Source organism: Anthonomus grandis, chromosome 8, assembly GCF_022605725.1.
Source record: "Anthonomus grandis grandis chromosome 8, icAntGran1.3, whole genome shotgun sequence".
NCBI lineage: Eukaryota > Metazoa > Arthropoda > Insecta > Coleoptera > Curculionidae > Anthonomus > Anthonomus grandis.
In genome coordinates, this window is record NC_065553.1 from 12047050 (window position 1) to 12059145 (window position 12096).

The window sequence follows — 12096 nt, forward strand, 5'->3', positions numbered from 1 at the left end:
CCATATTAAAGGACATCAGTATTTGTATAACTCTACTTGGGTCAAGCATGAGAAGGGCTCTGATAAGATTTATATTGAAGATACTATTTGAGTGGTTCGACGTCGATCTAGTTTTTAATTTTTGTTTAAATCAGTATTTAACTAATATATTTTGGAATCTAGAGAAGCCAACAAAAGGTTTAAACAAAAATTTGAAGAAAAATCTTTATATAGATTCTGTTGAATGTGTACAAAACTTACTTCACCTTACTGAATTAGTCTTGTTTTTTTTAGTTTGTAGTTAGTGTTTGTTTGTATTACAACTTATAATTGTAAGGATCTCACCAAATATTTAATTCTAAAGACTTAAAGAAATTTAACTAGTCATTTTGTCAGTAGTAACGTTATTATTTATTTGTTAATTAATTTATTTATAATTTATTCACCTTTAACGTCTCTCTTTCACTACAAGTGCTTACCGAATATAGTGTCATAAGTAAATTATAAGATAGACAAAAATTACTAATATATTAATCTAAAAGATATTAGATTAGTAATATCCACATTTTTTTTACTCGTTAATAATTTTTCAGTTGGCTAATGCTTCTGTATTTATAAAATCTAATATATAAGCATTGTTTTTAATATTATTTGTCAAAGAAGAAAATTGCTCCATGTGGGACACTAAATTGTTTCTTCTACAGTATGATTGGGGATGTGGTAGACAAGACAGCAAACAGTTTTGGAAGAAAAGTTATTTTTTAGGATATTTTACTAGAAATACGATTTTTTAGGGTTTTCAAGATGTGAAATGATGATTTTTTTTTCAAATAATCTAAGCTTTTATTCAGTAGCACAAAATATTTCATTTAAAATAATTTTCTCAAATTGCATTTTGTTAAAAACTGTAAAATAAAGGTTTTTACTCCTGAAAAAAAATTGACTCAACAAGTCTACTTTTAGATTAGTTTTCTTTCTTGTCTTCCACGTCATCAAACATACTGTACATATGTATCTAAGTCTTTTTATTAGAATTTAATATACTATAATATGCCTTTGTATAATAAATTTTTGTTGCCTGTAATATATTAAAATTGTGTGCTTTTCAATAAAAACTTGAAAGTATTTTTTTTATTATTTTATACTTATATTTCTTTGTATAAATTTATTTTAAAGCTAATTTTTCGGAAATCTTGCGGAAATTTTCAGGTTAAAATTGGAATTGATAACTTGACACTAACTTTAAAACTTTAATTAAATGGTTTTAATAGGCATCAAATGAACCTTAATTTGACCATTTTCTAACTCGATTTTAAACATTTTGATTTTTTTACGCTCTCTGTCAATATAACATTTTAAACAATTTATCGAGCGTAAATTTGACAACTTTTGGCAGATTAATTTTTTCCAGGCTTTAACGTGTTAAATTAATAATAATGAAATGAAGGTCTTTTTTAATATTGCCACAAAATTCAGAGACGTGGCTCTTGAATAAAATAAAGCAAAGCATTTTTTATGAATATTTATTTTAAACGTCCTGGATTTTAAACTGCGGGGTGGTAAAGTTGTAAGAAAATAACATATTTGTCCATAAATTTCATACCTCTGTATATTTTTCATGCCATTTAATTTAATTTGATATACAAATTAAATTTTTATACTCGTATTTGCCACTGACGCGACGGTTATGCGGGCTTTGAACTGAAAATTTCTTAAAAAACATGCGTAAAAAAAAACGAACGCCACTGGTTTTTCTTGTACTACAACATATTTTTGGTCTCGGTTTTTTTTCGCTATGATGTAGTTCAAATACTAGGATGTTTAGAACATACTATGTCTATAGGAACTTTTTTCCATAATTCCATCTAAGGAAGACATACATGAAGGACCTACTTTTTACTTATATGATAGAATAAAGGGTTTAGCCATTTACATTTGTAAGGGCTCTTTTTAACTTTGAAATTTTAATTTCACTAAAATAATTCTTGCAATATTTTTTGACCAATAGGCCATTTTGTTAGGGATCCATTTTTACATTATCAGTATCATCTTTTAATTTCAAGTTCAATTACCCCAAAATCGACAAAATTATGGTAACGGGCTAGTAAAACTTAGAACTTTTGGCCATTACTTAACTACAAAACTAGTATATTCTTTTTTATGAAATAAACCTATGTATTAACCAAAAATATTGTAGAACCCATAGACATGATATTTACCGGGCTAGAGGCTGAAACTGAAAATAATTGGACCATACAAGTAATATATCCTGACGCTACTACCAGCACACTACTGAGCGACAAAGATATCGTTTTAACTTTGGACCCATCTCAAGACAAAGTTTTGGAACAGGTCAGCGAAATCAATTCGGAATTACCAGAAGTAGATTCAATAGTGAAAGACGAGCAAGTAATGCTTAATCTAATTTAATTTATTGAATGTGTTGCCAAATTCTACGTTTTAAGATTGTTTCCATATTAAGCGAAGAACAGACCACGGATACTCAGGAAAAAGTAACGGGAGAATTTACTTGTCCTACATGCTGGAAAACGTACAATGCCAAGAGGAACTTGCAGAGACATTTAAGGATGGAATGCGGCAAAGATCCCCAATACGGCTGTAAATTATGTGGATATAAAAACTACAGGAGAAATGAACTTTATAATCATATGAGGAAGAGACATGGGTGGGATCTGATCGTTGATAAAGAAGCGACAAAGTAAAATAAGGATAGGATTTGTAAATAGTATTGTTATTGCCAAAGAATTAAATAAAATATATTTTGTAATAAATAGCTCTCGTAGTTGGATTTTTTTCATATAACAATCTACTAGTAAACATTTTAAAATTTTATTACAAAATACGTCAGTCTTTTATAGTCTCAATTTAAGCCATAACATTTATGACTTGGATTGTAACTTATAACGAGCATTTGAAAAAGCCGTCGAAAATAATTTTTCTTTTATTTGATGCATAATATAATAAAAAAGATTTTTGTGTAGTCTTCCATTTTTTACTCCTTTCTTCCCATTTTCTATTTAGAATTTGTGTTTGCATAAGTAATTACTCATGCAAAGCATAATTGTTTATCATGCTTATGTAGTATTCAATTCTATTCTCTTATATACATTAAAACAAATAATTTATTTTTAGGCTTCGCTGGTCGTGAGCAATACAGGCGGCAATATTCTGTGGCCCAAAGGCAACAACGGCCAGCACCGATTAAACAACATTCGGCACCTTTATATGATTATAACGCACGTAACATAGAAGTGTTAGGCCTGAGAAGACCGCAAATAGCTGCACAAGGCAATCCAAATTTCCAAAGGAAAGTTCAACCTGCAACACGAATGATCAAACCTCAAAACGAAAGAATTGCTATAACCCATCTGCCGAAAACTTCTCCACAAAATCCGGTGCAACAACGTAAAATACAACCTGTTCAAATAGTCAGAAGATCGGCTGAACCCCAAGTCAATCTCGAGCGACCTTCTGAACCAGAATCATTTAAACCAATTGAGCCGACGAGACCGACAGAATTTAGGCGGGCTTGGTCAGTAGAGTCTGAAGCTCCTGCTGCACCTGAACCTAAGCGACAGCAACCGGTTGTCATCCAATTTAAAAAGCCGGCTGAAATGAAATCAGTAAGAATGGTCGAAGATCATTCCCGTACAAAGCCTGCAAATCTTCCAAAAAGATCCCCTATGAAAGGCTCTGGGCTACTTACTGATAGCTTGTCAGTCATATTTACCCGCAGGAATAATCAGCAGTGGAAACCAGCACAAAATCGGGGAATCTATGAGGAGCAGCCATCAGATACGTCAGAGCTGGATAAGCAACTTGACGCCGAGGTATCAGATACAGAGTCAGCATGCGTGGATTGTCCGGCTCCACCCAGAATCTCTCAGCCGACACCACAACCAACTCCAGATATAAGTACGGAGGATTGGTTTACCACTAAACAACGGATTTTAGGAAACGTTAAAATAGATAAAGATATTTGCGAGCCTATGAAGGTCCCCACAGCTGCTACTTGCCCTGATTCTAAAAATATTATGGTGGACCCTCATGGTTTTGATATTGAACCACCTACACATTTAAATAAAAATGTTTCTCCCTATATTCCTTCGCTTAGCTATGAAAGAGATGAGTACGAAAAATACAAAACAGATAAATTTAAAAAGGAAATTACTATGGCCTTGCTTCATCAGAGGTACCAGGCGGCAAAGCAAGCTCAAAAGGAAAAGGAGAATCAGGCAAGAGAACAGCACTTTGAAGATGCAAAGGCATGCCGGGAATATGATAGTGGCAATTTAGCAGAGCAAAGCTATGAGGATGATCAAGATGATCAGGACCTGGAGAAGTATCATATAGAGAAAGAAGCTTTTAATATCCAGACTACTGATAATCAACCCCAGTATGAGTATCAACAAGAAACTTATAATGATCCAAATTATAAAAACCTTACTGAACAATATGAAAACGAGCAAGCTGGATATTATGGGCATCAATATGAAAATCAAAACTACGAACATCAGCAGAATTACGCAGAAGATAACTACCAATATCAGCAGGGCAGCGAGGAGATTGTTGCCCCGGAGGCCCCTCAAATATCTATGGATCATCAACAAACCGATGCTGATAATATGCAAGATGCTCAGTATTACCAAGCCGAGACCTATCAAGAATATGTAAAGTATGATGAAACAAATACCTTTAAAGAACCTCAGCCAGTGAACTCCTCCAATCAGACAATGTGTCATAAATGTTCTTTCCAAACTACCAATCCGAAAAAGCTCAAAGACCATTTAAAATTTGTACATGGTGAAGTGGTATCTGGAGAACCTACTTCACACGCAGGTGATTTATACTTTAGAAGGGAACCAAAATTGGCCGACGGTCAAACTGATTTATTTTCTCGCAGGGGAGATTTCCCTGTAGGTAAAAAGCCTGCGCAAAAATTTAAGAGACGTAATACAGCTAATTTGGTTCATATAATATCTGACGTGGTTGTTCCTCCTAGTGCTGAAGAACCCATGGAAAAAGATGCTGGAACAGAAAGTTCTGGTTCTAAAGCTGAAGAAGGTGGCGTTACGGCTGCTATGGAATATTTTGAGTCTAATAAGGATCAACCTAAGAAGCCTAGGCCATATAGAAGGGATTCTGATAAGATGGATAAAGATTGGATATAAATATCCCGCATCTTATTTAAGTTTGTTTAGTTAAGGAGTAAATAGAATTAATACCTTTAAGTTAAATAGAATAACTGTTGAGTTAAAAAAACTTTTGAAAAATGTTTAATTTTTGTTAATATTAGGACTAGTTATTAGAAGCACAGTGCTATTAGGTCGCAACTATTAATAATACTTGGTAAATAAATGTATAAATATGTAAGAAGAACTATAAAGAACAATTTGTGTTAAATGTTGTTGGCAAGTTAAACGCTAGTTCTAATTAAACAACCCATATTTACACAGCAGTTTATAAACCGTATGATTACTCATTTTCACTCTATATCCATTCGATTAGTACTTAAGAATGTAAATATAATATGTTATCTTTAATCTTTAATAAAAGTGCTTGGTTCTAACATGCTTCTTTTTTAGCACAAGATCTACGGCTACGGAAAGTTTGGAATGAATGGAACTCGAATTTAATGTTACCGATGATGCTTATGCGGGAAAATTTAAAGAAAAGTATTTTTCAAAGTGTTGGCGTTACTCCTAGTGCCTCGCTGGATTTAAGCATTACCGCTAAACCAAAAATTAATAATAGGTATGTAATTGCAACGTAGAGTAATTTATAGGTGCCGAAATTTCCAAAATTACGCCTTTGAAACTTGTAATAAATAATGGGTCGACATCGAACCATTTTAGTTAATTAAGTAAGTGTTGAGTGAAAAAACACTATACAGAACTAGCAAGCATGTCAAGAAATCACATCATGTGAAATAGGTCATACCTATTTTATCATTATTAGGATTGTAAAAGAATTTTACAGAAAAGAAGGTAATAATGTACAGACTGAGACCGTTATGATTTGTAGAGCAGGATCAGAATTAACAGTGTTAATACTTGTAAATATTACATCTGATTTACAAGTGGCTATGGAACAAATTACCATATGAATCTTAGCTTCTAAAATTCGCTTCTCTTTTCCTTTAAGCCTTCTCGCCAGAGGTTGGAGACATCCTGGAAATTCTGATATTATTTGCAGCTACTCTAATTAACTGACTTGATGTTAAACCTAACCCTAAATTAAACCTTAAGTTCTCCTTTTTATTTTTTAAGTTTCTACTACAAAACTTGAAAAATAAAAAGAAGGAGAACTTTATATTGAGAACAAATATTTTGGGACCTTTACGATATGTCCAAATTATTCAAGCTTTCTCTTGTTCAGTGTTTGGGTTGGGTTGGGTTGGGTTGGGTTGGGGAAGAAATAATCTTCCACCTTTTAAATTTTCCGACGTATTTCTCGACGTATTTGCGATGGTTGTTCGTAATTCTGTCCATGCTATTTTTAACATCCATTTCTTAAGACCTTCAAAAACCTTAAGGCTCCATAAAAATTATAAACGTTAAATGATCCAAAAGAGGGCATGACAATACTTATTTAAGAAAGAAGCATAAATTTAACGAATATAGGGCTATTACGCTTTATATCTTGATATTATTCAACGTTAGGAATATTTTATGAATAAAAAATCATTACTTTCTATTTGGTCAGTGCTACATTTTCTGTGTAATCAGTATAGAATATATTTTGGGCCTAGTAGAGAATATATAAGAGTCATAGTTAGAGGCTAAATATACACTTAAGGAATGCGAGATATTGGCTCATATGAATAAAACAGAAGCACATGCTTTTGCTTAGTTTTTTGAGATAAACACATTCCACTTGAATGCAACAGAAAAAGATGGAGATAGAGTAAAAGCATATGCAAGCAATATTTGAGCAGCTAAGGACGCTAATTTTTTTTCAAAGCGTTTTCAGCGTAAACAGAAATTAGTACTGCATCAGACTTAATGCAAAAAATTAAAAATAAATGTTACACTGATTTAATGAACCTTTATATGTGCTGATGAAACTCCTCTAAGGTTATGGACTACTTTCACGAACAATCTAAACCCAATCTAGCTTAGATTGCACTCATCTTCACTTCTTTAAACCTGGATGAAAGAATTGTACCTCAGATTGAGTTAAGTGTACATATCGTTAGAGTCAGAGTTATTTTAATGAAGTTCTCACCTGACTTATGAAAACTGAGTATTTTCTTTTAAAGATCTAATAACTTTACTGTCACAATTGATGGCTCTTTGAGTTTAGGGACCAATAAATAGAAGCCCAAATATGTTTAAATGGGCTGACGTTTTTGTAAACTAATTTTATTCTTTTATTGACATTTTTGACTGAAAAAATCTCCTTAAGAACTGCTTCTAAAGCGTCCTGAGGAAGCGATAAATTTAGTGAAACGTCGCCCAATTTAAATACATTTAATTCATTAATAATTACTTATTTAAAGGCTTGACGTTTTGGAAAATTCTGTATCCATAAAATATGTACGTTTTCACATTAATGATCACCTGTAATCACTCTCTTTTAGATCTCTAATCAATGAAAATAAGGGTTTTGTATGCGGCGATTGTGATCGTACCTACAAGCTAAAATCCTCTTTGCGGAACCACCAGAAATGGGAATGTGGCAAAGATCCTCAATTTCAGTGCCCATACTGTATATACAAGGCGAAGCAAAAAATGCATATGGCAAGACATATGGAAAGGATGCACAAGGACATTGATTATTCGAGCGTTTTAAGAAAAGAAATGAAAGAAGAGGATCTAAAAGGGTCTAGTGACGATAGGCCTGAATATTCCATGCTAAAAAATATTCATGCTGAATTGAAAATTGAAGAAGAAAGCTCTTCTTGTTAGAATTACGTTACAAGATACGTATAATAAATCTAACTTTTTTTATAATCTCAATATTGATTTAATACTGCCTTAATACTAAGGAGTGTTCGCAAAAACAAATTACCAATAGTGCCTTTAGTCTCAGCTCTTTTAGACGAGCAGCAAACTTCTATTGAACATCCTACCACTCTTCTACCTCATTTTTTTATAACAGCGAACGCCCCCGTTTGTTAATAACTCAAGGGAACCAACTAATTTTTTATACTGCCAGTAAATGGTATTATATTACATAACTTTTTACATTCTTTGATATTTGTATACAATGTTAGACATTTTAGTGTTTGTATTTTTTATAAAAGTGTTTATATTCTCTATATGTCATATTATTTTCGGCTTGTTAGGGCTTATACTGGGATAATGTTTATTTCTTTCAACTAAATGTGTTCATCCATATTTTCGCTTTAGAGAACAAACATTTTCACTCCAAAAAAAGCAGATGGATGCCATCTAATAACATTCCAAAAGATCTAACTTATCTAGAGATTATTATTCTGGACAGTAGTAAAGCATTTCTATAGGTGCCAACATACAAGGTGCTCCTCTATTTGTATGTCTCCTTATTCTCCTGGTATGTTTTAAGAAAAACGATCAGATACGTCAAATTTCATTTCTACAATACAGGGTGATGGAAAAATAAAATATTGCCTTAGGTATTTAAATAGAAATTTTGTATATTATTGTTTATACCTATATTCAATAGTCGAGGAACTATTTAATTGTATAAAAAATTTACTTGGATTTAAGTATCAAGGCTTATTTTTAAACGTTCAATAACTCTCCGAATATTAAAAAAAACGAATAAAAAAAACAACTTAGAGTCTGAACGCACGTTAAAGTTAAAAAATTCATTTGCTATAAACATGTGGGTGACTATGGCACTAAGAATCTATTCCTCACATTTTCAGGTATGTCTTAAATTATTTGTATGACGTCGATTCGTCTTATTTTTGGGACTCTATAAGTTACAAGCAACATAAGTAGGCATTTTTATATCCCTCGCACCACTTTATAGGATCTATTTCCGGACTTCGCAACGGGTGTTGTCGGCTAGTCTGAAGAGTTTTTTAGTCTTTTTTGAAGGAATGTTTAAAATCCATTCATAAAAAGACAAGCTATCAGAATTTTTATTCCAGGAGTGCCTGTAAGTAGCAAAATAATTTGTGTCTTGTTGACAAGTGAATATCTTGGATTCTAGTAGGTTGTTTGGTAGTAGAGTTTGGGAATTGTTAATTCTTGGATTACTTTGAAGACTTTTATAGTCTGAAGTGAAGAAGTGACCAACATCGATGAACTAGTAGTGGAGATATGAGAATTATTATTCCAGAAGTGCCTGTAAGAAACAAAAAATTCTTATTCAGAAGGTTATTAACATATTATATAATCATATTTAATATATGAATGAGTCTATAGTCAATAAATCAATGTGCAGAGAAACGCAAGTGCCAAATGATGTACGGAATGCCAATCGAAACTTATTTAGCTCCAATCTTTTGCAATATTTTTCTAAGGACTTTAATAATGGGATAAGGACTTTAATGACTTTAAATTCTGTGATTCCATTTTTGTTTAATAAAATAAATTGGTAAAATTATATGGTGTGGCTAAGGATGCTGCTGGTATAGACCAGATTCAAGTAATTCTTCTTCTATTAAACTTTTGCTCACCATTTATGTCCCAGGCTTCTTGTGGTTCCTAGACATTTAAACATTGATCTCCGACTACCACTAGCTCCACAAGTCTTACAATAGACCTCCCTAGGGAAAACCATCCTTATGCTACTCGACTTAGGGTTTTAAGGGAAAGAGAAAACAACCCTAATTTAATACTTCTTATTTTAAATCATTGGAACACTGGTTGCTGGTACCTTGATGTTGCATTTAGTGCAGTTTAAAGATTGTGTATGTAACAGATCCAAAAATAAGAACAATAAAAATCTTACTTGTGGGGTCTGAGTCTGTGGATGCATGTTTTTTCACATGAAGACAATGTTTTTCGATGACATACTCTGATGCTACATGATCTTGCTGATATTCGTGGTTATTAGTTTTTGCAATCAATTATTATCTGTATTAGGTTAAGTTTTTTGAATTTTATTAACCTAAATATTATCACAACCATTGAATATAGGTAGACACTTTATTAAACAAGTTACTAAAAACTTCATGGAGAATCTAAAAATTAAAAAAAAAATTAGGGTTGGGTTGTTGAATCACCCTGTATTGTACGGCTATAGATGACTTCCTCCTAGAAATCAAAATTGACCTGTCCTTGACCTGACCTTTTTTTCGAAAATATACCATAGTAATTATTATAATTTAACAACCATAAATCATCTTAAAAAAATGTGAATAATGGAACATGTCAGTAACTCATCAAAAAAAGATTACTATAAAATATGATGAACACATTTTCTTAAATCTTTTATTAATCTTTATAAAAAAATCGTGATTTCTCTTTATAAATTTAAAATAATAAAATAAAATGTGATATTTCCTGTTAATGAAACCAGTATGAGCGTAATTCGATTATTGTGTAGTGTATACCTATTAAGATATTTTGAAATTGCGGCTAGTGTCAAAATTTTTGCCAAACTTCAAGAATTGTGATAAATTTTTTCCTAACATCACCATATTTTATAGCGTATTCCAGCACAATATTTCTAAGGGTTAAAACATTGTGATTTTTTTATACTATGTTAATATTTAAGAAAATTGCCTTTCGAACGAAGCCTTGACCTCCTTTTTTATTAAGTTATAGTTATTCGTTTATATCCTAGTTGAATAAGGTATCTCGTTATTGGTGAGAAAATGTTGGTTTGGAAAGATTTTGATTTACGGTGGTGCTACCTTTAACTACATTTAAAAAAAAATTAAATTCAAATTGCCTTATAGGTATTAAAGGACTGGTAGCAATTTCTGTGGGTCCTTTTTGTATTTTTGCCATAACAAGTATGTTTTTCTATCAAGCTAAAAATATATAAGGTTTTATGAAAAACAACAGTATATACATATTCGCTCTTTATGAATTTTTTATGCAAGATTATATATAAAATTATTTGACAAGATATCATTTTTTAATCATGTTCCGCTTAAAGGGTTCTCTAAGAATTCCACCCTACACCAAAATATCTTTCCAACATACATTTCTTTCATTCTGTAACATTTTCTTTACTGGATTATAAGCATTATTAAGTTTTGACGATAAAAGACATATTATATGATTCCATTAGTAGTTTTTTTGCTTTTTTACTATTATTTAGATAGTGCTTTTTTGCGATGTTATTCTGCTTCGTTGCTCATTTGATTATAAACGTCTTCAAACATATTTTAAATAATTATTGAAATCGAAGTCGTGTGTGACATCAAAATTAAATATGTTTGAAGAGTTATTTTTATTATATACGCTTTAGGATTTAGTTAAAAACTCGCTTGCTCTGAATGCTCAAAAACATACATATAATAAAATTAAGCTAAGACAATTTATACTCTGTTAAGTTAGACAGCGGGGTCTTTAATTTATATGTGTATAGAATTTCAACGCTTTTATAATTCATTTTTTTTTCAAAATTTACGATTTTATATCAAAGGCCCTGAATGTATTAATATTAAGTTATGTAAGTTTACAATGTTAAGGTGTAGGGACGGACGAATTTTTTAGCTTTCGCAGCTAATTACAAATACTCTGCAGTTTTGTGATTCTCTTTATACCATTGTTAAATTAAGTTGCTATAAATCATAGTTCCTGAGGCACACAATAGACGTTGCACATACATTATTTTGTCAATAGTGGATATAAGACATTTTATTTGATTGTATATTTACCCGTTTATTCTGTTATGGAAATTATATATTCAGTTTTTTTTTTTGGATAGGGTAGTTAGTTATATTTAATAAACGATATGGTTAATAAATATTAATTTTGTTTTCTTTTTTATTAAGTTGGATTAAATTATTATTATATTCTAATATTATTTGTAAAATTAATTTTTTTTTGCGCAAAAGGAGATTTTTTTTGTGGGAACTACTAGTTTTATGAATGCGATACAAATTTTAGTCGAACCATTTTTAAAATTCTCCCTGTTTCTTGATTTTACAATATTACGTAATGGTTATGATGGTAAGAAGTATAGTAAAATATTTTTTCAGAT

General features: G+C 31.4%; 1 protein-coding gene across 3 annotated transcripts in view; it reads left to right on the forward strand.

Moving 5' to 3' along the window:
- The window catches only part of LOC126739549 (modifier of mdg4), a 110976-nt gene that overhangs the window by 45730 nt on the left and 53150 nt on the right, over positions 1 to 12096 (forward strand). For 2 of the 3 annotated variants that reach the window (XM_050445293.1, XM_050445295.1), the window contains exon 5: positions 3133 to 5458. The exons of the other annotated variant lie outside the window; for it this stretch is intronic. In XM_050445293.1, the coding sequence (XP_050301250.1) occupies positions 3133 to 5171 (2039 nt within the window). In that variant the 3' untranslated portion in view covers positions 5172 to 5458. Of the gene's footprint in view, positions 1 to 3132; positions 5459 to 12096 lie in introns of those variants that run through there. 3 annotated transcript variants of the gene reach the window in all.